Source organism: Schistocerca piceifrons, chromosome 3 (genome assembly GCF_021461385.2).
Source record: "Schistocerca piceifrons isolate TAMUIC-IGC-003096 chromosome 3, iqSchPice1.1, whole genome shotgun sequence".
NCBI lineage: Eukaryota > Metazoa > Arthropoda > Insecta > Orthoptera > Acrididae > Schistocerca > Schistocerca piceifrons.
In genome coordinates this window covers 334,458,292-334,485,418 of record NC_060140.1, presented here as the reverse complement: position 1 = coordinate 334,485,418, position 27,127 = coordinate 334,458,292, and the positions used below count along the sequence as shown (strand labels likewise).

The 27,127-nt window shown below is 42.8% G+C and overlaps 1 protein-coding gene across 1 annotated transcript in view; it reads right to left on the bottom strand.

The window, feature by feature from the left end:
• The window catches only part of LOC124790053 (serine/threonine-protein phosphatase PP1-alpha-like), a 581,605-nt gene extending 556,791 nt beyond the window's left edge, over positions 1 to 24,814 (bottom strand). The window contains exon 1 of the mRNA XM_047257612.1: positions 24,700 to 24,814. Within this exon, the coding sequence (XP_047113568.1) occupies positions 24,700 to 24,780 (81 nt within the window). The 5' untranslated portion in view covers positions 24,781 to 24,814. The remainder of the gene's footprint in view (positions 1 to 24,699) is intronic.
• Between the last annotated feature and the right edge of the window lie 2,313 nt (positions 24,815 to 27,127).

Below are 27,127 nucleotides of genomic sequence, written 5' to 3'. Positions count from 1 at the left end.
ATCGTCAAGGGTAACCGCAGCCATGCTCCCCAAGCTGATAGTCCATGCTGCTGCAAACGTCGTCGAACTGTTCGTGCAGATGGTTGTTGTCTTACAAACGTCCCCATCTGTTTACTCAGGGATCGACACGTGGCTGCACGATCCGTTACAGCCATGTGGATAAGATGCCTGTCATGTCGACTGCTAGTGATAGGAGGCCATTGGAATCGAGCACGGCGTTCCGTATTACCCTCCTGAACCAACCGATTCCCTAGTTTGCTAACAGTCACTGGATCTCGACTAACGCGAGCAGGAATGTCGCGATACGATACACCGCAATAGCGACAGGCTACAATCCGATCTTTATCAAAGTTGGAAACGTGATGGTACGCATTTCTCCTCCTTACACGAGGCGTCACAACAACGTTTCATCAAGCAACGCCGGTCAACTGACGTTTGTGTACGAGAACTCGATTGGAAACTTTCCTCGTGTCAGCACGTTGTAGGTGTCACCACCGGCGCCAACCTTGTGTGAATGCTCTGAAAAACTAATCATTTGTATATCACAGCATCTTCTTCCTGTCGGTTAAATTTCGCGTCTGTAGCATGTCATCTTCGTGGTGTGGCAATTTTAGTGGCCAGTAGTGTATTACGACCAGCATTGTACACCGCTGAACCTGTAGCTAGCATATTTTTATTTTTTTCATGAAAGACCAGAATATATCGCGTTCTACCGTTGCTGCTTTAGATGTAAGACAGTTTAATTTATTTGTTTTGTGCACTGGGGCCAAAGTTACCAGTTCTGAACAGGGCCAGAGGATTCAGTGCCTAAGGGGCTGAATGTATTTTGCGGCGGCCGTATTTCTTCATTGGTATTGGGAGTTGTGCTGCCCAATAGTCGTTTAAAGTTTTTGCTAACAATAACACAAATTAAGTACAGAACGTGCAACAGTCAAGCAATCATTACGTTACGACTTATACATGTGAATATTATAAACCTACAAAATTTTACACGTTTCAAGCTGTAACAGGCTAACAGTAGGAATTCACTGTATAGAAAACGCAGCCTCCCGTAAGGTGGATCGAAGGTACGAAGCATTTTGTCTGAAGTAATCCAACAGATTTTGCGCACTATTTACGTATTCTCCCCTATGTGGAACACGCTTGCATATCAAATTTCTTTGCTGACTGCGCAGACTTTGCCTTTGTCTCTTCTGTGCTGTCAAAAACAGGAAAAACAACAAAACAATATATACTCACATTATGCTTTTTAAGGTCAGCTGGTAAGCGAAGCTGTAAAGCTCTTAATCTCCTGAAAGACTCCTGTCTGCCTTTTGTAATAGAGCTGCGTGCAGCAAAAGCCGCCCAGGTCTCCCCGACTCTCCTCTGACAGCGCCGCAAGCCCTTTGTTCGCCCAGAATGTCACAGTGGCGGCTCTTTCGAAAAGGTTCTCACTGCGTAATAAGCTCCTTATCTCAGGAAACCATACTCCTGAAATTGTCGGCATCATTCCTTCCGGTTCCAGAAGAATATGGGGTCTTTCAGAGAAAAATGGGCTGCAGAATACCCGAGGAATTGAAATCTACTTAGATTTTCAACATTGCCTCAATTTTCAATAAAGTGGCGCAATAAACGTACTATCATTTTCATTTCTTCTTGCAACAGCTGGAAGCAGATGATGATGACGACGACGATGATGATGGCGATATCACTCCATTACGCAACAATTCACGAACGCCGTTTTGCATAGAGAAACAGCGATTTCTGACAGCAACACACGATCAGGTAACGGTATCGAGAAACTACCAGAAGTAAATTGTATCCTAAACAAGCAAGCATTATAGGTGCAGAAGTGCGGGGATTAAAACGAGGCGTTATCACATGTCACATCTACGATGGGCGTTAGTAAGTAGTGCAACATTTTCTTTACGGTTTTATTCGGGATTCCAATACACCGTATTATTCTCTCCTCCCTCCCCGCTAGCTTAGCTACAAAACCCTATTTTTCAACAATCTCCGTTTAAAGCAACGGCCTTACGCCACCTTACTGGGTGGGCCTCTCTGCCCGCATGGTACCACTCTACTCGTCCACGTGGGAGCCAACGTCTTGCTGCATCACTAACATCCCCAATATTCACGTACTGCTTCCCGCGATGTGCATCCTTCATTGTGTCACAACAGTTGGAAGTCGGTAGGTGCGAGATCTGGGTTGTAGATCGGATCCCAGCGGGCACACACCTTTGACTACCCCAACTGATGGACCAGTATGTCAGCACTACCAAGAAACACGTCCAGTTGAGCAGCGAGGTGTTGTGATCCGTCGATCACCTCGAATGAGAGTGTCCGCACGTTCCATCGTTGCAGGAGTCACAGCTGTGTGCGGTCGGCCGGCACGCGGGTGGTCGGACAGGTTTGTGCGACCTCATTGCGATGATGACAGACGCCTCGCCCAACAACTCACCGTGCTTTTATTCACCGCCTGGTCTCCATGAATGTTCCGCAAGCGCCTATGATATCTGCGATACTCTGGTTTCCTGTTGAAAGAAACTCAATAACGACTCTCTGCTTGAAATGCACCTCCGTTAAAGACGCCATTTTGAAGGTTACAAACAGCGTCCAACCTATCGGAGCTTCATGAAAGTATAGTGTCAAAGCGGGAATATTTCACGACATCCCACAATAAATTCGGAATTTTTTTTTCAACTGACACCGGCCGAGAAAAAATGTGTTGCATTACTTGTTGAACGGCCCCCTTGTAGCTGTAGAATCCTGACACACACTGATTATTGAAAAATGCATTATGAGTCGTCAAAATAATCCACCATGGGTTGGGATAGCAGTATCAATGAAAGAAGCTGAGGTAACAATTGAGCATATCTTGAGATGTTGCAATAAGATCGCTCGGGCTTATTACAAGCAGATGCACAATGGCGTGAAGTGAACGATCCACTGCATCTACTGCCGGAGTTATAATCTGATGGCCGGCCGGAGTAGCCGAGCGGTTCTAGGCGCTACAGTCTGGAACCGCGCGACCGCTACGGTCGCAGGTTCGAATCCTGCCTCGGGCATGGATGTGTGTGATGTCCTTAGGTTAGTTAGGTTTAAGTAGGTCTAAGTTCTAGGGGACTGATGACCTGAGATGTTCTGTCCCATAATGCTGCAACATCTGTAACAGTCCTACACATTGGGTTCACTGTCATCTCCATCCTCCGTACAGTCCCAACTTTGCCCCATCTGATTTTCATCCGTTTCCAAAACGTAAAGAACACCTTCAAGGGCTTTACTTTGATAGTGAAGAAGTAGGGCAAGCAGAGATGAGGTTGTTTTATTTATTTATTTGTTTATTTAACCTGATCAGATTACGGCTATCAGGCCCTCTCTTACATCGGACCAGTGTTCCACACATGCAGCATTTCACACATCAGAGTCACATCATGACAATAGTTTAAATAAGAAAATTAGATTCCTCTAGTGACAATACGAATAAAGAGTAATGACTAAGACCTAATAAAGTAAATGCTGGCAGTATTTTTACAACAGGTGCTATACAAACAAATTATGATACAAGCAATGATAGTAACAGTAAAAAAACAAAATCAAATAATAATGATAAACATGAGAAAACTTGGCAATAGTAATGAAGCTTTGTGCAGATTTACATTAATATCTTGGTGTGTAAAATAGATGTTTACTAGTATAGCGAGTTTTGGCTCCGTCAACAAAATCAGACATACAATATGAATAAAGAGTAATGACTAAGACCTAATAAAGTAAATGCTGGCAGTATTTTTACAACAGGTGCTATACAAACAAATTATGATACAAGCAATGATAATAACAGTAAAAAAACAAAATCAAATAATAATGATAAACATGAGAAAACTTGGCAATAGTAATGAAGCTTTGTGCAGATTTACATTAATATCTTGGTGTGTAAAATAGATGTTTACTAGTATAGCGAGTTTTGGCTCCGTCAACAAAATCAGACATTCTGCAGTGACAGTATCAACGAACTGGTCTCTCGTTGGGAGAAATGTGATCGTACCAGGGTGACTCTGTTGAGAAATAAATATGTAGACATGAAAAGTAAAGATATAGAATGTTAATAACAATTGTTTTATTTAAAAAGCTTTAAGAGTTTTCACTTTAAAAATTCGGAGGGATTACTCTTCAGCGTGCCCTCATATTTAAAGATTTTGGTGAAGGCTACACCCATATTCCTAAAAAAATATAGTGACATTTGGCGTCCCTCAGTCAGACTGAAAACGGGTATGCGAAGATCTGGTCTGTCATTTGTCGCATCTTTCACCTCTACAATGATTTTTTGACGTGAAAAATGCCGAGTTGCGCCACACTTCCCGGGTCCACGTCAAGGTGCAGAGCCCCCATATAACTGACTATAGAGGTCAGTTCAAAGGTCTGAGGAAGACAAGCGAATACCACCTCCAATAGGTTCAAATGTGTGTGAAATCTTATGGGACTTAACTGCTAAGGTCATCAGTCCCTAAGCTTACACAGTACTTAACCTAAATTATCCTAAGGACAAACACTCACACCCATGCCCGAGGGAGGACTCGAACCTTAGCCGGGACCTGCCTCACAGTACATGATTGCAGCGCCTGAGACACCTCCAATAGGATCTGGCCTACTAAAGCAGTGTGGTGTTCAGAACAACATTAGCGTTAATGACTGCTTCACTTTTAAGCTGTTGCTTGCTAGCCTCCATCTACCGTTATCTGAAGATGTTCGTATGGAGTTTCCTCGATAAACGATGTACGAAATATTGCGGTGACAGCTGACAAGCGGAGCTAAACTTACGTGGCGTTTTCGGCGGGTAAACACGAAACTTGGGTGCACTACTGTCCCTTGGTCGATGTGGCAGCAGTACTCTGGAGAATAGGTCGTTACTCTCCAGTCTAGCTGTTTTGGCAGTGTATTTCTGGGCACAAGCAAGAAACGGAAGTTTGTATTCTTTTAAACTCGTGTCGGCTGTTCGTTGCAGACACCCGTCATTCACCCGGTATCCTCGGTTCCATTTGCTTTCTTTCTTTTTGGTACTAATTCTGTCTCCGTGTAAGGTGCTGGTGTTGGATCAGGTTTTAATAACTATTTACTAAGTTTTCACTGGAATTCTTTAACGTGCCCTATGTTAGCGCAACCAGACGAAAAAGAAAACTCAGTATTCTGAGAATATTAACTGAGAAAATAGTAACCAACAGTATACTTTTAAACAGTTTTTACGTAGAATCCACTTTTAACGCGTTCATTAACTCGAAACTTCTTTCCGATCTGATGCTAGGAATTTAATTCACAAAACACGTAGTGCGTTTTCAGCAATAAAAATCTGCGACTGAAGCAGTTACTTTTATTGTTTAGTAAACGTTGTTTAGTCTTGCACATCTGACTATTTGTAAGTCAGCTCAATGCCTTCACCTGAGAAGTTATAATTTCTCGGGTGAAGTAACGGTAAACAACCTAACTTTATGCCATATGAATTGAGTATGACACAGAGTAATGCTCAGAAATACCGACTTTATACCAGATGAATAATCCAGCATGGATGCGGGACGCAGCGACTGTGATGAATAAAGGTTTTCAAAAATGACTGCAACCAGTCCCTTTGGATTAAGAGATCTTTCTTTATATTACCGGTTTCAAGCCGCCTAGAGACTCATTTTCAGATGGTTAGTGCAGTTCCTAGCGATTGTTAATAACAATGTGCGGGTGATTGTGTAGCTGTGGCAAGACAAAAAAATCGAAACAAGCGAGCTAACAATGAAACAAAGTGTCGCACCTGGAATTATTTACAAGGTAAGGCGGACTTGATGGCATTACTTACACTTACTTGAATCAATGGGATTAATCCTGGTGCAAAAATAACCTTGGAAAACATACTTTTTCCAGTTATATCAGATATATAAAATACACAGTTAACAGCTCCAGCATACTTCACAGAATCTAAAGAAACCAAAAAGAGTGGCTTAATCGAATATTCAAAGAATCTGCATCGAAACAGAGATCTTCTTTGTTCAACGCGCATTCTCTAAAGTTGCACACTGATCCTGAACAATAGTAAATATATGTATGGATTTAAATTACATTCATTATTGTCAAATAACGTGCGAGTACTGATAAAAGGAAATTTGTAATCCAATCCAGAAATTTTTAATATTACCTAAAGTCATACATTTTGTTTTGTTTAGATTCTGTATAGCACGTGGGGGCTATTATCTGTGGCAAAGATTGTGTGATCCTGTGTATTTAAAGTAACTGGGAAAGAAACTATGCTTTCCAGTGTGATTTCTGGACCAGTATTAATTCCATGGATTCAAATAACTGTAAGTAATGCCAAGTCTACCTTTCCATGCAAATAATTCTAAATACTTTGCCACATTCCTAGTTTAGTGGTCTCGATTTTTTCTTGCCGCAGATACACAGCAACCCCCACAATGCTGAAAACGGTGACAAAGAATTGTGTACCATCTAATCTATCTATCTTCCTTGCTTCAATCTTACGGACTGAGAATCAAGTATCACACACTGCGATTGACAGAATAGTCTACATACAACTGTATGTGAAAACTGGGCGATAAACTGCCGTCTGCGTACATTGTGGATCAAATTTTATCCACTGTTTGTTGATGAAGAATAGCCTGAGCTAGTTACACGGCGCTTAAAGCCACCGAGGAAATTATGAAAATGGGTCTGTTTATTGGCTGTCCTAATGTTTGGCACGTTCCAGTGTGGAGCAGAAGTCTCGAAACCCAGAGAAAAATGTTAAAAAATGGGAGTACCGCAATTTCAAAATCTCTAAAACCAAATTCGCTGTAAGTAGCCAGTACTGGGGCTGCAATTAATCAGCACTGTTTCTTAACTTTTTATCACGAATAACCATGAAAGGCATAAAAAGAAATCATATCTGGAACAACACCAATTCGTAAATGCCACAGTTCTTGTAGCCAAAAGAAAGTAAAACATGCAAGAGCACTGTTGACTGAAATGTGGAACTTACTTGCTACTGAATATCGGCTGAGGGCGGTAAACTAAACAGAGACGAGAGTGAAGTAAGGAGATCAGCCAACAGTACTCTGTGCCAGCAGTACTCTGTGATGACACAGCACAAGAAGAAGAAACACTTCGCTGCATAGAAAAACTGATTGCGCTAAAAGGTCGGAAAGGGAAGCATCAGTAGCAGATTACTGGAAAAGAAGAAAGCTTCCAACAACAGAAAAGCTATCCTGGCGTCAGGTTTTGACAGTGAATTGGGAAATATGTTCATGAAACGGTCTGGAGCACAACACTGGATGGAAGAGGAAAATGGGCCTTGACATAATCAGAGTCGAAGGAACTGAAATTCTTGTAATTTGTTGCTATAAAAGGGTTTTAAAAATAAACAGACGAAGTTCAAATCAAGTCGTCCTAGAAAATGATATTTTTGATGTTGTTGACTTTGGGAAAACTCTATATTTTCTCTCCCAAATACACATAGCCTTATGGTTGTTTTTCTGGCTTATGCCTAAGCCCTTTATGCAGAACAATGTTTTATTTTCAATTAATAATCATGCTTGCAAAAAAAGAAAATATATAATCGTTAATGAGTACATATGTAATCAAGGCTAAAGCAATTTGTAGATGATGTTTTGGCTGTGCGAATGTGTTTGTGAGAGTTAAAAAGTAACTAAACCTGTAAGCAGATTTAGAGTATAATAGAATTTCAACATAAGTTCCTACATAAAAAAGCTGCATTAAAATGCGTAAATCACAATATGCAGCCATACACTCTTGCAAATATAGATGCTAACGCTTTTTAAAATCCTAATGAAGTCAGGAAAATACAAGTGGTGGGGTAGTTGTCCGTCTCTGCACTCTTTACTTGCATGATTCTAGTGCAGTGGTCGTCAAACCGCGGCCCGATTCAAGTGTACGTTCCGTCCGCGGTTGCCAGCTGCATTTTTATAATAATATGCTTCTAGTAGCTAACAGCAGAATCAGAAAATGCTAACTAACGTTAAGAGCTTCTTAAGATTGTACTTTTCTCGCTCAGTAACAAACAAAAATACTTACAGAGGCAGCAATATTTTAAAATTTGCTTAATTGTAATTGATGGTTATGCAACCGTGAGCTAAGTAAAGTTTGCCGCTTACGTCAGGGGCCGAGTGGCATGTAGCGCGGCCATTGTGAGGTCAACAGAAGTGGGAGGAGGAATAATTTATTGCTTGTCATCCAATGCTGACAACTCACGAGCGAGTGTAAGATAACCAATCAGGTGCTGTGATATAAACGTCAAACAGAAGTAGCATGGATTTGTAAGTGGGCTGCTTTTGTGTTGGCAGCGCTGTATAGCGCTTGGCATTGGATCTCTAACTGCGCTTTCTTTGTAATAGACTCTGTGGCTGGTCGGACTCGTTGTTGGAAGTTAATCGCCAGTAGTGTTGGGCAGTTGGAAGTTAGTCGCCAGCAGTGATGGAAGTACTGTTGGGCAGTTGGAGGTGAACATCCAGCAATGATGGATGTTAAATGTGAGAAGTTAGCATTGATGGAGGGTAGAGGTCTGAAGTGTTAGCGTAGGCTAACGATCTGTACATGTTCGACTTGGAGAGTGAATATTATTCATGGTTATATACCTTTGTACTAGATGTCAGTGACGATTTATATTCGTGTTTGAACTGGATGTCACATCATTAAGGTAAACAATTCATTATTTGGTTTGCAACAAAATCTTTCCTTTGCTAACCGCATGCCTATTAGTACTTAGTGGCTTTAGTAGTTAGAATCTTTTATTTAGGTGGCAGTATTGACGTTCATTGTATTGCAGTCGTTCGCATAATGAAGATTTTTGAGAGGTAAGTGCTGAATGAAATATATAGATCATAATAAATGAAAAGCACCAGTTTGCTTTTGTTCTACAATATTATTTTTATTGCTAACCGGTTTTCGGCTTACAAGGCCATCTTCAGGCATTTACTGAGTATTATCACCAAAGAAGTTAAATGTTAGTAGACAACACTTCCTAATCATAGATAATTTCTTGTTCTGACGCAAAAATACGTCGTGAATAAGATCACTTACACTTTGACGAACTTCTCGATCGAAAATATCCAACTCACACGGGTGTAACTTAGATGTGATTGCCATATGTACCACTTTTAGATGTGTACACACGTTGTCACGAACACGATACCATTTCTTCATTTCTTCCTTTATCCACGTGTATCTTGCGACGTCAACGGCTTTGTTTGCTGCGGCGGATGTTCCTCTTGACTTTATGGAGACGTATTTTGGCGTGATTTTGCGTTGCAAACACTGTTTGTTAAACCAAATGTGTTGTGTTGATTTAGCTTTTTGTCTCAGTAATCTACTATAAAAGACGGATAATTGTGCTGTTGTGGCACATTTTATCATATTAACAGAATCTTCCGTCGGTTCTTGGTAGAACAACATTATAATAATAAATGAAAAGCACCAGTTTGCTTTTGTTCTACACAACAGCACAATTATCCGTCTTTTATAGTAGATTACTGAGACAAAAAGCTAAATCAACACAACACATTTGGTTTAACAAACAGTGTTTGCAACGCAAAATCACGCCAAAATACGTCTCCATAAAGTCAAGAGGAACATCCGCCGCAGCAAACAAAGCCGTTGACGTCGCAAGATACACGTGGATAAAGGAAGAAATGAAGAAATGGTATCGTGTTCGTGACAACGTGTGTACACATCTAAAAGTGGTACATATGGCAATCACATCTAAGTTACACCCGTGTGAGTTCGATGTCTTCGATCGAGAAGTTCGTCAAAGTGTAAGTGATCTTATTCACGACGTATTTTTGCGTCAGAACAAGAAATTATCTATGATTAGGAAGTGTTGTCTGCTAACATTAACTTCTTTGGTGATAATACTCAGTAAATGCCTGAAGATGGCCTTGTAAGCCGAAAACCGGGTAGCAATAAAAATAATATTGTAGAACAAAAGCAAACTGGTGCTTTTCATTTATTATTATAATGTTGTTCTACCAAGAACCGACGGAAGATTCTGTTAATATATAGATCATTGTTAGGATTTCTTTTTAGTCAGAGCCATTCTTTTGAATTATTGTCTGCAGTCAGGTTATCCTTTTTTTTTTGAGCAGTCAGATTGTGTTGCGCTAAAATATTGTGGGTCAGTGTTGACATAATAAGAAAAAATAAAGAGAAAGTAGGCTTAGTACGTTCAGTTTTACTTAGCTGTTTCAGAAGCAAATAACGTAGAAGTTTCATCTTCTCTGTCATTCTCCAATTTAAGTACAAACACACTCATTTAAGTAAAGAAGTTTCAATTCGTAAGTACGCGTTACAGAGACGGTCATCTTTAAATGTGAAACATGTTTGTAGCAAGTAATTTTTTTTTTTTTTTTCCCTGAACAGTGACGCTGCCTACCGAGAAGTGATCACATCACATTACTTGTAATATACATCGCCACTGTTGGCAGTTAAGCTGATAGAACAAGCTTGTTCTGTAATTTTTTAGTAATTTTTTTCTTTTTGAGTTGTCTGGTGTAAGATAAGCCTCCTATATTAAACTTGTTGCTTTACTTGAGTGGAGAGTAATAATTTTTCTACAATATCAATGTTTAAACAACGTATTTCGGCCTCCAAATGTATTTCTTTGTTATTTATTTCGGTTTGATAGTTTCTTCTGTGGATCACTAATCCCGATATGGTGCCCGATCGGGAAAAGTAGCCAAGATGTTCACCCCAATAAGAGTTAGTTACTTCCAAACAACACCCCTAACACAACAGATAAAATTGACTTCTAAACTCTTTTATATACAAAGCTATCATCCGCCTTTCTATCCCTTTGTGACAGATTTGAATTAATTAAGTTATGTTATAGGAAACCGTCTCTGTTCCATCTGGCCTAATGAAATGCGGACATGTCCGAAAGAACAGACACCATATCCATATAAGTATATAGTTCTGGCAATACCGGCCACGACCTTCTTCTTCTGTCTGGATGCACACATATTCCCCGAACTCTTACGGGACGTGGTAAGAATGTCTTCCACGAGTAATGAGTGTGTTAGGGTGGGACACTACGAATGTAGTGTGTGGACATACAAGGTGAGAATGTGGGTCTCGCGGGAGGCGTGCGCGAGATAGTCCCTGCTCGCACTATCCTCTGTGCCCTCGGTGGCTCACAAGGGAACCTCCCCATCGCACCCCCCTGAGATTTAGTTATAAGTTGGCACAGTGGATAGGCCTTGAAAAACTGAACACAGATCAATCGAGAAAACAGGAAGAAGTTGTGTGGAACTACGAAAAAATAAGCAAAATATACAAACTGAGTAGTCCATGTGTAAGATAGAAAACATCAAGGACAATATCAGCTTAGCAGTGCCGTGGTCCCGTGGTTAGAGTGAGCAGCTGGGGAGCGAGAGGTCCTTGGTTCAAGTCTTCCCTCGACTGAAAAGTTTAATTTTTTATTTTCAGTTTATGTGACAAACCCTTATGTTTTCATCACTTTTTTGGGAGTGATTATCACATCCACAAGAAAACCTAAATAGGGCAAGGTAGAAGAATGTTTTTACCCATTCGCCAAGTGTACTAGTTAGGTGGGTCGACAACATATTCCTATCATGTGACGCACATGCCGTCACCAGAGTCGTATAGAACATAGCAGACGTGTTTTCTTGTGGAGGAATCGGTTGACCTATGACCTTGCGATCAAATGTTTTCGGTTCCCATTGGAGAGGCACGTCCTTTCGTCCACTAATCGCACGGTTTTGCGGTGCGGTCGCAAAACACCGACACTAAACTTATTACAGTGAACAGAGACGTCAATGAACGAACGGATAGATCATAACTTTGCGAAAATAAATTTTTCACTCGAGGGAAGACTTGAACCAAGGACCGACATCAATGAACGAACGGATAGATCATAACTTTGCGCTAACCACGGGACCACGGCACTGCTAAGCTCACTGTATCCTTGATGTTGCCTGTGTTCCGCATGTACTACTCAGTTTGTATATTTTGCTTATTTTTCCGTAGTTCCACACAACTTCTTCCTGTTTTCTCGATTGATCTGTGTTCAGTTTTTCAAGGCCTATCCGCTGTGCCAACTTATAACTAAATCTGAGGGGGGTGCTATGGGGAGGTTCCCTTGTCAGATGGATAGTGCGTCTGACATGTAAGCAGGAGATCCCGGGTCCGAGTCCCAGTTGGGGCACACATTTTCACCTGTCCCCGTTGATATACATCAACGCCCGTCAGCAGCTGAAGGTATTAATATAATTCTAAATGTAAATGTCTTGTGACTACGGCCTCCCGTCGGGTAGACTATTCGCCGGGTGCAAGTCTTTCGATTTGTCGCCACTGCGGCGACTTGCGCGTCGATGGGGATGAAATGATGATGATAAGGACAACACAACACCCAGTCCCTGAGCAGAGAAAATCTCTGACCCAGCCGGGAATCGAACCCGCCGGGCCCTTAGCGTTGACATTCTGTCGCGCTGACCACTCAGCTACCGGGGGCGGGCATTCTTTCAGGTAGTAGGGTGTGAAGATGCCTAGAAAATGTTTCCGAAAATCAGAAAAAGAAACACGGGATCCTGCTGCGATGGCACTGGCCACATTACCTGTTTAGGTGCGGAAAATTGCTCACTATGTAAGCCTTTAAGAAAAATGCTTGTTGTACTAATATATGACTTTCTTTTTCCCTTAAAATGTTTGGTGTGATACCTTATAATGTGTAGATTCAAAATGTGTAAATGGTGAGCTTCTATAAATAACCACGGCTTGGTGAAAACTGAATTTCTCTTGGAGTAGCCGCTTCCCGACCCCCACTCCCATCCCCTCGTATGGGGTCTGAGCAAGTCCTATAATGTCAATATTGCGTCTTCTGCAAAAAATTTTGAGGACCACTTTTCTAGGGTCACAGTCGCAGAGTTCTTCGGAGTGTGCCTGGACAGACAGTTGCTACAGAGAACCAACTGAGCGCAGACTTTCTTGTAATCGCAAAAATGGTTCAAATGGCTCTGAGCACTATGGGACTTAACTGCTAAGGTCATCAGTCTCCTAGAACTTAGAACTACTTAAACCTAACTAACCTAAGGACATCATACACATCCATGCCCGAGGCAGGATTCGAACCTCCGACCGTAGCGGTCGCGCGGTTCCAGACTGTAGCACCTAGAACCGCTCGGTCACTCCGGCCGGCTCGTAATTGCAGTCGTCTCTGATTTAACTGACTTCATCCGTACTGCACAAGCCACCTTAAGATGTGTGGTGGTGGTTACACCCGGAACCGCTGACGCCGTTCACTCTCCCGTGCCTTCCCTGCTACATTAGCAAATGGTGCGTGGGAAGAGTTGACTGTTGCCAATTCAGCGAACTACGCAATCTCCGCGAATGGCAGCGATAAACAGTATTGAAAAATAGCCATAAGCGCCTTGGCCGATAATTGCCTTCAATAATTTGCCAGACAGCTCCTGCGTGACAGACATATTGACCCACTGGCAACTAATCCTTTCAAACTTGTTAGCGTATGAAGAGAGATTAGCACCCACGAAGCTCTGGAAGTCAAATGAGTTATCGGAATGGCTAGGAGAAACAGCTGAGCTCATTGTTGATAGACATGAGAAACAGTTACTGGTATATGTTGGACGAAAGTAATGTATGTACCACAGCTCGATACATAAAGAAAAGATGTAGACAGATAAGGCGAGTCTGATACAAGAGCAACATCAGTGAATACTAGATGAACAAAGATCATTATAGTTTTGGCTGAAAAAAAAACGCCATGGGTTAGTAGTTCAATAAGACTAGAGTGACATAGTTGAGGTATGATCTTTCCCCAGAAACTCCAGTTGCATTTACATGTACCGTAGAAACTGCATATCGCTGACAATATGACCAAGGGACATTGCTGACTAATCGAATTTCAGGCACATGTTCGACAGCATTGCCGGGCACTGTTGCCGCCCAGATGGACGAAAGCGTACTACAGTTGCCGTCACGAAACCAGGCGACTTCACTCCTGATCCTGTAATGTTGCCAACTGGCCAGTCATTACAATTCACTACATCCGCGAGGTTGGTTTAGCTTCCTGCATTACAGATACTGTGCCTGTCAGTGAAAGTTGCTACCCGCCTGTTCTTGCTGCATGGTATGACCGAATGGACGTTAAAAAACAAACTAAATATATAATATATGTCAATATTTTTAACAAACCTGCTCACAAGGAAGAAGCTAGGCAAAACACTAACTTTGCCCACGCACAATAATTGACACCAGAGGCATGTGGAGTTTCAGAAAGAACAGGGCAGCGTGTTAGCGGCTACGTAACTTCTTCAGAACTATAGGTTTGAGTACTGTCACGTTTCGCCTTGAAAAGAATATAAACAGGAAAGTAGATTAACTCAAACGGTCGATTTTAATAAACAAGTGGTTCGCAGAACTGTGTTAGAATTCTGCAATAGAGGAAAATAACTTACGGCCAGTTAAGTTCCTATCCACGACGCAAAATTGAGTGGGAGCTCGGAAATGTCTATTCTCCGCCTTCTAAAGGACATCGGTTTTAAATTCAGGAAATCTAACGATGGACATAAATTTGTTATGGAACGAAGGATTACAGCCGCTTCGAAAGCTATATTTTTAGACTATATGTTTATAGTATACCGAGAACGAGACAAACAAATATACACTCCTGGAAATGGAAAAAAGAACACATTGACACTGGTGTGTCAGGCCCACCATACTTGCTCCGGATACTGCGAGAGGGCTGTACAAGCAATGATCACACGCACGGCACAGCGGACACACCAGGAACCGCGGTGTTGGCCGTCGAATGGCGCTAGCTGCGCAGCATTTGTGCACCGCCGCCGTCAGTGTCTGCCAGTTTGCCGTGGCATACGGAGCTCCATCGCAGTCTTTAACACTGGTAGCATGCCGCGACAGCGTGGACGTGAACCGTATGTGCAGTTGACGGACTTTGAGCGAGGGCGTATAGTGGGCATGCGGGAGGTCGGGTGGACGTACCGCCGAATTGCTCAACACGTGGGGCGTGAGGTCTCCACAGTACATCGATGTTGTCGCCAGTGGTCGGCGGAAGGTGCACGTGCCCGTCGACCTGGGACCGGACCGCAGCGACGCACGGATGCACGCCAAGACCGTAGGATCCTACGCAGTGCTGTAGGGGACCGCACCGCCACTTCCCAGCAAATTAGGGACACTGTTGCTCCTGGGGTATCGGCGAGGACCATTCGCAACCGTCTCCATGAAGCTGGGCTACGGTCCCGCACACCGTTAGGCCGTCTTCCGCTCACGCCCCAACATCGTGCAGCCCGCCTCCAGTGGTGTCGCGACAGGCGTGAATGGAGGGACGAATGGAGACGTGTCGTCTTCAGCGATGAGAGTCGCTTCTGCCTTGGTGCCAATGATGGTCGTATGCGTGTTTGGCGCCGTGCAGGTGAGCGCCACAATCAGGACTGCATACGACCGAGGCACACAGGGCCAGCACCCGGCATCATGGCGTGGGGAGCGATCTCCTACACTGGCCGTACACCACTGGTGATCGTCGAGGGGACACTGAATAGTGCACGGTACATCCAAACCGTCATCGAACCCATCGTTCTACCATTCCTAGACCGGCAAGGGAACTTGCTGTTCCAACAGGACAATGCACGTCCGCATGTATCCCGTGCCACCCAACGTGCTCTAGAAGGTGTAAGTCAACTACCCTGGCCAGCAAGATCTCCGGATCTGTCACGCATTGAGCATGTTTGGGACTGGATGAAGCGTCGTCTCACGCGGTCTGCACGTCCAGCACGAACGCTGGTCCAACTGAGGCGCCAGGTGGAAATGGCATGGCAAGCCGTTCCACAGGACTACATCCAGCATCTCTACGATCGTCTCCATGGGAGAATAGCAGCCTGCATTGCTGCGAAAGGTGGATATACACTGTACTAGTGCCGACATTGTGCATGCTCTGTTGCCTGTGTCTATGTGCCTGTGGTTCTGTCAGTGTGATCATGTGATGTATCTGACCCCAGGAATGTGTCAATAAAGTTTCCCTTTCCTGGGACAATGAATTCACGGTGTTCTTATTTCAATTTCCAGGAGTGTATTTGGCATTACTCTGAGGGAAATGGTGGCCGAAAATACCTACAGGTCGACGTGATTGGTTCGTTGTGACTCATATTGGAACCGCAAATACTGGATTTTTATCAGGAGCAAAACTTTTATCTCGTGGCTGTATGAGTTCTGCCGAATCTGACTACCATTCTGAAGTGAAAGGTGCTGCTTTGATGAACTGGTTCATTAATCTGTTGTGCCCATTGGAAGAAGGCTGCATGCTTGCAGGGGATAATGCCAGCTATCATTCCATACAAGTTGACAAAAATCCGTCTTCGAACTGACGTACAGTGAACATCGTGGACTGGCTGTGGAAGAAGGGTGCTGCAACTTGGAATGAAGTTTTAACCTAGCAAGAACAAGAGGTGCAAAGATGGCCTATACATCGGACCACATTGGAAAAGAAATGAGACACGAAGTTGTGCGATTTCCACCTTACCACTGCCAGAATAATCATATTGAGCTGATATGTTCTCAAGTTAAACGGGACATAACAAAAAGGGACACCACTTTCAAGATTTCCAGTACTGAACGCTTTATGCCTGAGGTTACGAAAGCGGATTCGGCTAAATGCGTAAAACACGCGGGGAAGATGTGCGAAAAGGAACTACGCTAAGCAATAGGTTAGGAATGCTGTATTTGAACCAGTCTGAATATGAGTGGATGAAACCATCGATAGTGAACTTTAAGCAGAACCAGAGGACGAACAAATTTAGGTCTGTACCAAATCTTAAACAGCATTCAGCATTTAACTGCTGTTAATTAGCCAAGCTAAGAATGTTGCTACCACACAGCATGTGTTTTTCTCCTTACAGGGTGTACCGCGCAAAATTTCCATGTGCTAAAAAGTTTTTGCATTTGAAACTCCAGGACTAAACAGCATTTCTGGTAAGCAGTCACTGAATTGTTTACTTCATGCACAGTCTCTATAAATACGAATGGTAATCAGATTCGGCAGAACTCTTACAGGCACTAAATACAAGTTTATTCTACTGTGCTTGTAAGATACGGCAGTTTCCTGTGCACTTTTGTGCAGTGTATTTAGGAGTTTGAAGTGATGAGTCTGTAACAGCTGTCAATACAGGACTTAACGACTTTGGTGTGATACAGAAATTTACTGAGATAAATTACAGGATCAGTACATGTATCATTTTGTAGCAAAGAACCTCAAATTTCACATAAAAGTGTCAAGTGTCATTTTGGATCGATGTGATTACCATTTGTGATGCTGCAAACATCCCACCGGTAATCAATTTCTTCCCACACTCGTTGCAGGAAATCGGACATAACTTGTGCAACGGCAGCGTAGATTTGACTTTTCAGGTAGGTTAAATTGTTTGGTAGGGTCGGAACATACACACGGTACCTAATTAAACGTCAGAGAAAGAAATCCAATAGGGTCAAGTCTAGGGAGCGAGGTGGCCATGCGGTTGGCCCTTCACGGTCAATCCACGACCTAGGAAGCGATTATCGAGGAAACCTCGAACTTCCAAGGGGAAATGAGGTGGTGCACCGTCTTGCTGGTAGTAACCCATCCCATCTCTTCATCGATCTGTGGAACTACAAAGTTTTCAAGCTTATCCAGATATGCAATACCAGTGACAGTTTTCTCCATGAAGAAGGAAGGACCATACACTTTCAATCTGCTAAGGGCACACCACGAACTTGTTCCAGGGTTACACGTGGATTTTCACTGCCCCATATTCAACAGCTGTGGGTGTTCACCACGTCAATGATATGAAATATTGACTCATCATTGAAGATTGTTGTGTTCAGGAATGTCTCGTCGTCCTCTATCCGATGCAACATTTCCAAACAGAAATAATCATCTTGTGGTGCAGTTATTCTTGTTATCTCCGTGCTTGCTACGAAAATGGGACGAGAAATTGCGCCTTATGCAAGACACCTTTTTTTCTGTTTTGTTTCACCCATACATGTTTCAGCACTTTTGTGCTATCTTCAGTGGGTTTAATTTTTATTTTTAACTGTAAAATTATTGTTACACGTTACATGTTAAATTTTACAGTTAAAAATAAAAATTAAACCCACTGAAGAAAGCACAAAAGTGCTGAAACATGTATGGGTGAAACAAAACAGAAAAAAGGTGTCTTGCATAAGGCGCAATTTCTCATCCCATTCCACACAGAATTCCCCACGAGCAACCTTATTTGCATCACTAGTGATATGCCATTGTGAACCTGCATGGTTTCAAACGTAAACGTCTACGCAATACTCGGCAAACAGTCTTCTGTGGAGTGCCAGTCTCACGAGACGCATGTCGCGTTTATTTTCCTGGGCTGCTGTAAAAGCGCTCCCTGGCCTGTTAGACATAATCATCAACACATGGGCGACTTAGTGATTTATCATGCCGCAGCGAACTGCCCATCTCAACCAAATTCTTATGCCAAGAGTAAATTGTAGGCCTGCTTGTAGGTTCTTTAGTGTATTAAGTGCGAAATTTACGCCGAACAGTTGTTGCAGAGTTCGTTTCATGAAACCAAACCACACAGCGAGCACGCTCCGCGCCAGTGAAAGCAGCCATTTCAGCTTTGCGCTACGCTGACGCTCCTAGTGGCGAAACGAGTGTTGCCCCAGGGATCAGTGCTGGGGCCACTCCTGTTCCTTATTTATATAAATGATATGCCCCCTAGTATCACAGGTGATTCTAAAATATTTCTGTTTGCTGATGACACTAGCTTGGTAGTAAAGGATATTATGTGCAACGTTGGCACTGTTTCAAATAATGCAGTTCGTGACATAACTTCTTGGCTTGTAGAAAATAAACTAACGCTAAATCACAGTAAGACTCAGTTTTTAAAATTTCTAACACGCAATTCAACAAAACCTGACGTTTTAATTTCACAGAATGGGCATATGATTAGTGAAACTGAACAGTTCAGATAGATACTGTCGTGGAGAGCCGCGTTTAGTATTTTGTTCGAAGACTTAATGCTGTCATTTTTACTATTCCAACGGGATCTGAAGTCAATGATAGTCTACTTTGCTTATTTTCATTCGCTTATGACGTATGGTATTATATTTCGGGGCAACTCTTTCCATTTGGACGGGCGGTTCGGACAATAAATGGTGTAAGTTCGCGAATCATTAGTCTGGCTATTCTGGACATTGGCCTCTCAGTGTATGTATTCTTTACTCTCGTTTCTTGTTAACAATATCAGCTCATTCCCAAGAATTAGCAGCTTTCACTCAGTTAATACTAGGCACAAATCCAATCCGCATTTCGATCGCACTTCCTTTACTCTTGTGCGGAAAGCTGTGCAATATACTGCTGCGTCCATTTTCAATTAGCTACCACAAGAATTAAAAAATCTTAGCAGTAATGCACGCGTTTTCGAATCCAAACTGAAGAGTTTCCTCATGGGTCATTCCTTCTATTCTTTCGAGGAGTTCCTTGAAAAATAATCTGATTTCTGTGTTATATTGTTGGTTGCATTTACATAAACTTACGGCTTGTCTGTTTTTGGGTTCATAAACATTTTATTTTGACTGTTATTACTTTTATCTTGTAATTTCGTGTACTGTCACATTCCATGACCTTGCACCTCAATTTTATCCTACGGAACTAGACGTGTAAAATAAAAATAAATAAATGCACTACGTGAATCAAGCTTGAGATCATTTGCTACAAAATGACACATCTACCAATTCTCCAAGTTATCTCAACAAATTTCTATAACATTCCAAAGTTGTGAAGTCCTTTTTAACTCACTCTGTATAATCTTTTGGGGAGGTGGGGAATCTTCTCGATCCTATTAGCGAGAGCAGTCGGAACAAAGCTCTGGCCGCGACATGCAAGTCCTCGCGCTGCCGCGTACGGAGAGTCACGTAAACAAATCGCGTTCATAGGTGACACGATACATTAGTGCCTCGGACGTTACCAAATTATTTTTATCATATTCTTTACAACTTTCTCGCTGGAAGTTTCCATCAGATAAAACAGAATACAAATTAATCAGTGACGAATTTTTCGTTGTACAGGCGAAACAATTTCACACCTCTTATGGCAATATAACTTATCTCTGAATATTTGTATACTTTCACTATTAAGTTTGTTTCGCACGCATCCATAAGCGTTCATAATGTTCATAACTTTAATTCCCCAATATGTTGGTGCTTCTGGCTTTTTCCGATGGTTGAAGTAGGTTTTATTTTTTTTCGTAACCACTGGCCAGAATTTTCTTTTTGAAAGTACACCATCATATTCTAAGACTGATTGTAGGCCTAATATTTAACGTTTAATTGTTACTATAATTGTAAGCCTAATATTTACGTTTTAATTGTTACTAATATTTGAAACTATCTCTAATTAGCAATGCTATAAGAAGAAGAGATCACCTTGGCCTGCCATGTTTCGTGACGACCACTTCTATAGCAGAAGTGAATGTGGCTTTGCTGTTTTTGCATTCGACAGTGAAAACATTAGCAGTAAAAAGAGAAAATTTGTACTGTTAATCTGTTATTTTTTTAAATAAGTGAAATGTTTCGAAGACTTTCTCTAGTGAACTAGTGCTGGATACATACATTTTCCAGAAGTTCATAACATGATCATGAATGAAGGTATATGATGAAAGAAATTGATCTGAGAATCAATAAGACCAATACGACATACTGTAAATCAGTTGCAACCAAAATGGCGATCACTCCTTGTGGCTACTGTTAAATATGGAAGCTTGATGTACCACTTAAAAGGGCAGCTCTCATCGATGTGCTTCTTGTTACCAGGAGAACACATTTGTAAATGTGATATCTACGACTTGATTTACAGGACATGGAAAGTGATGTACTAAAGGACGTAGAAAAAGGACTGTTGACAAGTTCTGCCCCAGAACACGGAAACACGCAGAAATGAAGCTTACAATAAATTTAGAGGTTTTAGAAAAAATATATATATATATATATATATATATATATATATATATATATATATATATATATATATATATAACTAACTTAAGGACATCACACACATCCATACCTGAGGCAGGACTAGAACCTGCGACCGTAGCAGCAACGCGCGCGGTTCCGGACTGAAGCGCCTAGAACCGCTCGGCCACAACAGTAGACAGTCGTCTGCACAAGGTGTTTTTTGTTTTTAAATGCCGGCCGTTGTGGCCGAGCGGTTCTAGGCGCTTCAGTCCGGAACCGCGCGCGTTGCTGCTACGGTCGCAGGTTCTAGTCCTGCCTCAGGTATGGATGTGTGTGATGTCCTTAAGTTAGTTAGGTTTAAGTAGTTTTAAATCTAAGGTACTGATGACCTCAGATGTTAAGTCCCATAGTGCTTAAAGCCATTTGAACCATTTGTTTTTAAATGTTTTAGTTAGGACAGATCTTTTCTAATGCGCTGTATTTTATTCACATGGCAACTTTGCGTGTGGTCCAGCTTAAAATGAACACGCTTCAAACAAAAAGATTTTTTACTGCCTGGAACGACAGCAAAGCCTGTCGAAACCGGTTGTTTTGAATAAAGAAATATTTATGGTATCTTGGCATTAGAATGTCTTTAGAAAATAAAATAGATCTCTCCTTTTGTCTTAACAAAATGAAAAAAATTAACCACGTACAATACAGTTACGTCTCGCTGCTGCCGGTGATGTTCCAATACGATGGTGGCAGTCAGAACGTATCTTTTAGGTTCTTGTCTTTGTGTACATTACTCTCTAGGCCCCGTTGCTTTGGTCGCAGATGTACCACATTTATGTTCATTGTGCTTTGGTTTGTCCACGTCTTCATTCCAGTTGATAACGAACTGAGTGCATCTAGATATGACTCGGCCGTACGGAATACATTCCGCTTTTGGTTCACAAACCGGCAACACCTTAGCAATACATCGGGAGCTATCTGCACCAGGGTCCTCCATCGGCATTATTGTCGGGCCATATGCAAATATTGCTACGTTGTTGTTGTTTTTGTGGTCTTCAGTCCTGTAAACACAGCATCAAGAAACGTTGGCATTTAATCGAAAGCGTCTACTCACAGTCTGCTGAACTCATGAGCAAAAAAACAGAGGACATCAAAACGTTCAGTCCCTATTCCCACTAAAACAATCATGCCACCTTCTCACAGCCACCAAAAAATGCTGAAACCGAAGAGTAGAAAACAAGGCCTAACCGAAAATTTGGAAAAGAATAAAGTATAAACGTCTAACATATTTTATATTTAAAACAACCTTAATTGGCTCCTTGTCAGCCTTTTCGTGTCTTTTTAATTGTCTCGTGCGAGGGACAGTCTCAAAACGCTGCAGTGAACCGCAGTAAAATAACAATGCACGAAGATAACCAAAGCCGTGGGAAGTGTGTGCGCATGTCTGCTGTATAATACAAGAGCATTAAGCTACCTTCAACATGGAGGCTTTTATTAAAAATGCAATGCGTCTGTTAAATTACTGATGCTTAAGTTCGCAGCGTTTCTGTTTTGCATTTTGGTATTCCGGTTGCTATGGCTTTATTTACCTATTATCATTTTTTTATTTGTACCTCACTGTTGCTGTTTGAGTTTACGCATTGTCATTTGGAGATAGTGAATGGAGCTTGGTTACTGGCACAGTGACTAATAATAATGTCTGAGATAGATTCTAAAACAGTTCTGGTCAGATATTTCGCTCAATAAACTTGAACACAAGTGGAATCAGACCGATATTATCCCCGTTTCATTAGGAACGAAGTACAGACGTGAAGCCTGTGCAAAGAGGTATCATTCACTGGAACGCCCTTTTTCGTCATTCAGGAAAAAAACAAGGGCTATTCGGAAAATAAGTTCCGATCGATCGCAAGATGGAAACCACTGTGAAAATCTGTTGTTTTGCACATATGTGTTGGGTAGTGTCTTTAGTATGCTTGTCACTCGCGGCATGTCTCTCTTTTCAATTCTGAGCGAACAGTGAGCACATTAAGAAGCCAAGACAGTAGTGTCTCTCATCAAGTGTGAGTGCCTAGTGAAAGATTTCGCGTGATGTGAAGCCCACAGAACATAACTGTCGTGCTTTTCGTTCTTCAAGAGAACTGTCAGCCGCACTCTGCTGAGGCAATGAAGAATCCCCTACAGCCCGCGTTTCCTGTGTGAAGTGTTTGATGACCCGCAACACAGCCCGTAATTGTCTCGTCCTGAGCTTCATCTCGGCTCACATGAGCCGCAGGCCACGGAGACAACATTTTGGCACAGACACCGAGCTGTAGACGATCGTAGAGAATTGGCGGAAAGCACAGGCGGCTGGCTTCTATGACGATGGTGTTGGAAAGTTGGTACAACGGTACGATAAAGATCTAAGTTGGAGCGGCGACTATGAATAGAGAAGTAGCTGCAAGGTGTAGCTACAGATTGCAAAAAAAAAAATTATTTTCACTGTGGTTTCGATCGGAACTTACTTTCCGAATGGCCCTCGTACTCATGCCTCTTAAAAATCGATATCAACTGTGTATTGCAATGGAACGACAACAAAATGTTGACAAGTTTTCTAGCTGCTATTTCGGCTGTGACTAGATTATAGACAAGATGGATCCGAACTATACCAACAAAATTTCGGAGATTCTTCGGGTATATTTTCTGAGTACTGACAAATAAGGCGCCAGTGGTCTCCGGTCGTTCAAATGGTTCAAATGGCTCTGAGCACTATGGGACTTAACTTCTGAGGTCATCAGTCCCTTAGAACTTAGAACTACTTAAACCTAACAAACCTAAGGACATCACACACATCCATACCCGAGGCAGGATTCGAACCTGCGACCGTAGGGGTCACGCGGTTCCAGACTGTAGCGCCTAGAACCGATCGGCCATTCCAGCCGACCCGGTCGTTCATTGCAGAGTAATGATGTAATTATGATTTATTCGGTTTGTCGCTCCAGCTATATTTGTTCTTTTGAAAATACCTCCACAACTGTGGAAAAGTTTGTAACATGTGACACGCTATCACTGAAACGCACAACACAAGACACAAAGTAACGTAACGACAGTGAAAAGCGAGAGCACTGCGATGTGGTTGCTGCGGCTGCAGGAACAGGCCAGTAAGACCGTCGTACTGGTCTTCGATTTCATTCAGTGACTCCATACAGCGAGGTGCATACCGGTCTGAGTGATAGCTTCAGGGTGAAGAGTAAAATGGGGATTGCGGTTGTCAGCAGCAAGTGCGGTGAGTGAATGGAACGAGCTTGTTTCCAAACAAGGTCCATACCGCATAACGTCGACATTTTCACTTCTGTGCAGATATTTTCAGTGCACTACAGATGCGAAGACAAATTGAGGTAAGGAACCAACTGAAATGCAATTACTCTGTAACGATGCACCAGAGACTACGGAACCCTTATAGAAAAATACTCAGACAACATCACGGAACAATTTCTGTTGTCGGTAAAGTTTAGGTTCACTCTGCATATACTTTGAACATTCTGCAGCATTACAAACAGCAGTGGCAGTAGAGCTGCGAAAGGCGATTGTGCTCCGTAAAAAATACACGGTGAGCGTCCATTTTATGTTATTTTTGCGACGGAGATGTGCATGTTTACGGAACTCACGCATCAACAATAGCCTGCTTCCCTTTCGTGACTTAGTGCAAGTGCGCTAGAATAAAAGAACGTGGTGGGTGGTGAGTCGCACCTGCTTCTCGCCCTTTTTTCGGCCGACGAGCAGCTGGCTGATGACCTTGTCGACGTCGAGCGTCTGCGCGCGCGACTTCATGGCTAGCGGCTGCCCCGTACTGGATGCGTGATGGGCAGCGCGGCGCGGCTGGGCTGCTACTGGCGGGGGCCCCACAGGCGTGCAGCGAGCGCCGCCAGTTCCCGCGCATGCGCGCTCTGGCCGACATCTGCAAGCGCGATCCGCGAAAACATGCGGACCCTTGCGCTACCGGGACGGACGGGGAACACCAGAGGCAGTCGCAAAGTAGTAATTATCACCTAGCAGGATGAGAGGTGGAATGAGCTCCCTCTCATATTTCTATCTTTGAGTAATTCGATTTTCCTCTCTAATTGCATGCGGTGAAAAGTCGCTATTCCTTCACACGCGGACTTCCCACGCAGCGTCTCTCGTCACCCAGGTGGTCCGGTGACAGGTGCGTTCTGCTGATCTTCAAGGGGTTAAGCCGACGGGTGTGAGGGAGTCGAGTAGATTCTTTCCAGACACCGACATTGCCATTAGTGCGGCGGCGACACACCCACAGGACCCTGACGGAGCGGCTGGGCTAGAGGTTCCGTTACTTCGCAGAAACTTAGTGGAAACACTTTCTGGCGGGTTATCAGCGAGGCGTGGGAATGACTTGTGTTCCCAGGCAGTCTTGGCGGGCAAATTCTCGCGTTTTCTGCAAAATCATAACTGTGATTGGCTTGCTCAGGGGATAGCTCCGGGACGTAGCAAAATCGGCGCAGAAATTGGCGCCAAGTATCTCCGTTGGTGGAATAGTATTGCGTCGCAATAGAGTGGAAATTTTCCGCCGGTTTTCGAGATACTGATTGGAACGTTTAACGACGGCCACTGTCGTGGGGGTGAGGATGTTCTGTTTTGGCTTATACAGGTGCTCTTGAGGAGAGTCGGCTCTCGCCTTTCGGTCGGAGTAGGTTACAAGACTGAGCTCTCGCTTCTCTGGACAGCCTGCCTTCCGTTGGCTGCCTAATATACTTTTATTTAATTGTAACTATCTGACGAAGTTTCTGAAGTTTCGACTTCAACGTAACTTTGCGAGTACAGTTGGCAATTGAGCGTTTTGCATACAAGCGGCCTATGCTGTCTGTCTCGAGCAGTTTTTGGCTAAAGTTAACTGTATCGGAGTTACTGTGTGACTTCGCTTGTTAAAATCAATCACTGTACCATCAGTGACTGTGTAGCGAGCCAACTTCGTCTCCCTCAGAGGCGCATTTGTGTTTCTAGGAAGTCTTTAGCCTGGAACAACCAGACCAGGATAATTTGTTCCTGGCTATACTCGCGACATTATCATCAGTACGACGGGACGTCGAAGCAACCAGCCATCGCCTGCGGTACGCCAGATCGGGTCCTTGCAGTTAAGAAGACAGCTTGGTAATGTATGTCCGCAGCACTGGCAGATTAGGGAATTTTGCTAGGTGATAATCAGAGCTCAGCAGAGCGCGCCTGTTCGTCTTTTCTAACTTTGTTCTGTCTTGGGTGTTCATCGTCTGAGTTATCACTACTGTAGCAGCAATTAATGTTGGGTTGGTTGTGTGTTTCTCTTAAGATTTGAGTTGCATGGAATTGGCTCCACATACCACTTCGTCATAAATGTCACAATCTAGTTTATGGACAACTTCACCTTCACAGCATTTATTTGAGTATCCAGTTTGATCCAATTTGATGTATTGTAAATGTTTCATGTGTTTTGTTTATGGTTTTGAGTTTAGTCATAATAAATCAAATTGTTATTTTGGACAAAACTTTCATTCTGTTAATCGCTAGAGCAACCCTTTCATTTCTCACCATGTTAATGAAACTTTCCTTTATTTAATTAATTTCTATCAAATTAAATTATTGCAGGCGCCAAACTCTTTTCTACTCCACTTACAGTGTCGATTACAGTAAGTTCGCGTTTCTTCTTAATCCATGTGCAACAGCAAAAGTCGGAGTTAGAATAGGGGGGCTTAGAGCATCATTTACGTATGAAGATTCAAGAAGAATTTAGTGTTAAATGTACTGCTAGCCTCGGCACTTCGCAAGGAATTAAGTTACGTAATTAACTTTTTTTGTTTGGAGGTACATCGTAACACAGTGGTTAGGTGGTGCAGCACTTCCAGTGTGGTCAAACAGGTCTGAATGATGAACGATGTGGCATACTGCTTCTCTATGAAGAAGCGAGAATCCCAAGAGCCGTGATGCACGAAGACCACAGTATCACAATCGATGCGATAGTCTTCTTCCTCTTCTTATTCCTGGCTTTATCTCGTTTCGTAACAGCATCGCACCGTTAATCTGGATTTGGGAATGTAAGTGGGAGAGGGTGGACGGTTGCTCTTCCTGTCACCATCTCTTCCTCCAGGGACGGAATTAGTGCCCCATCTATCTTTGTCTAGTGTTATCCTAT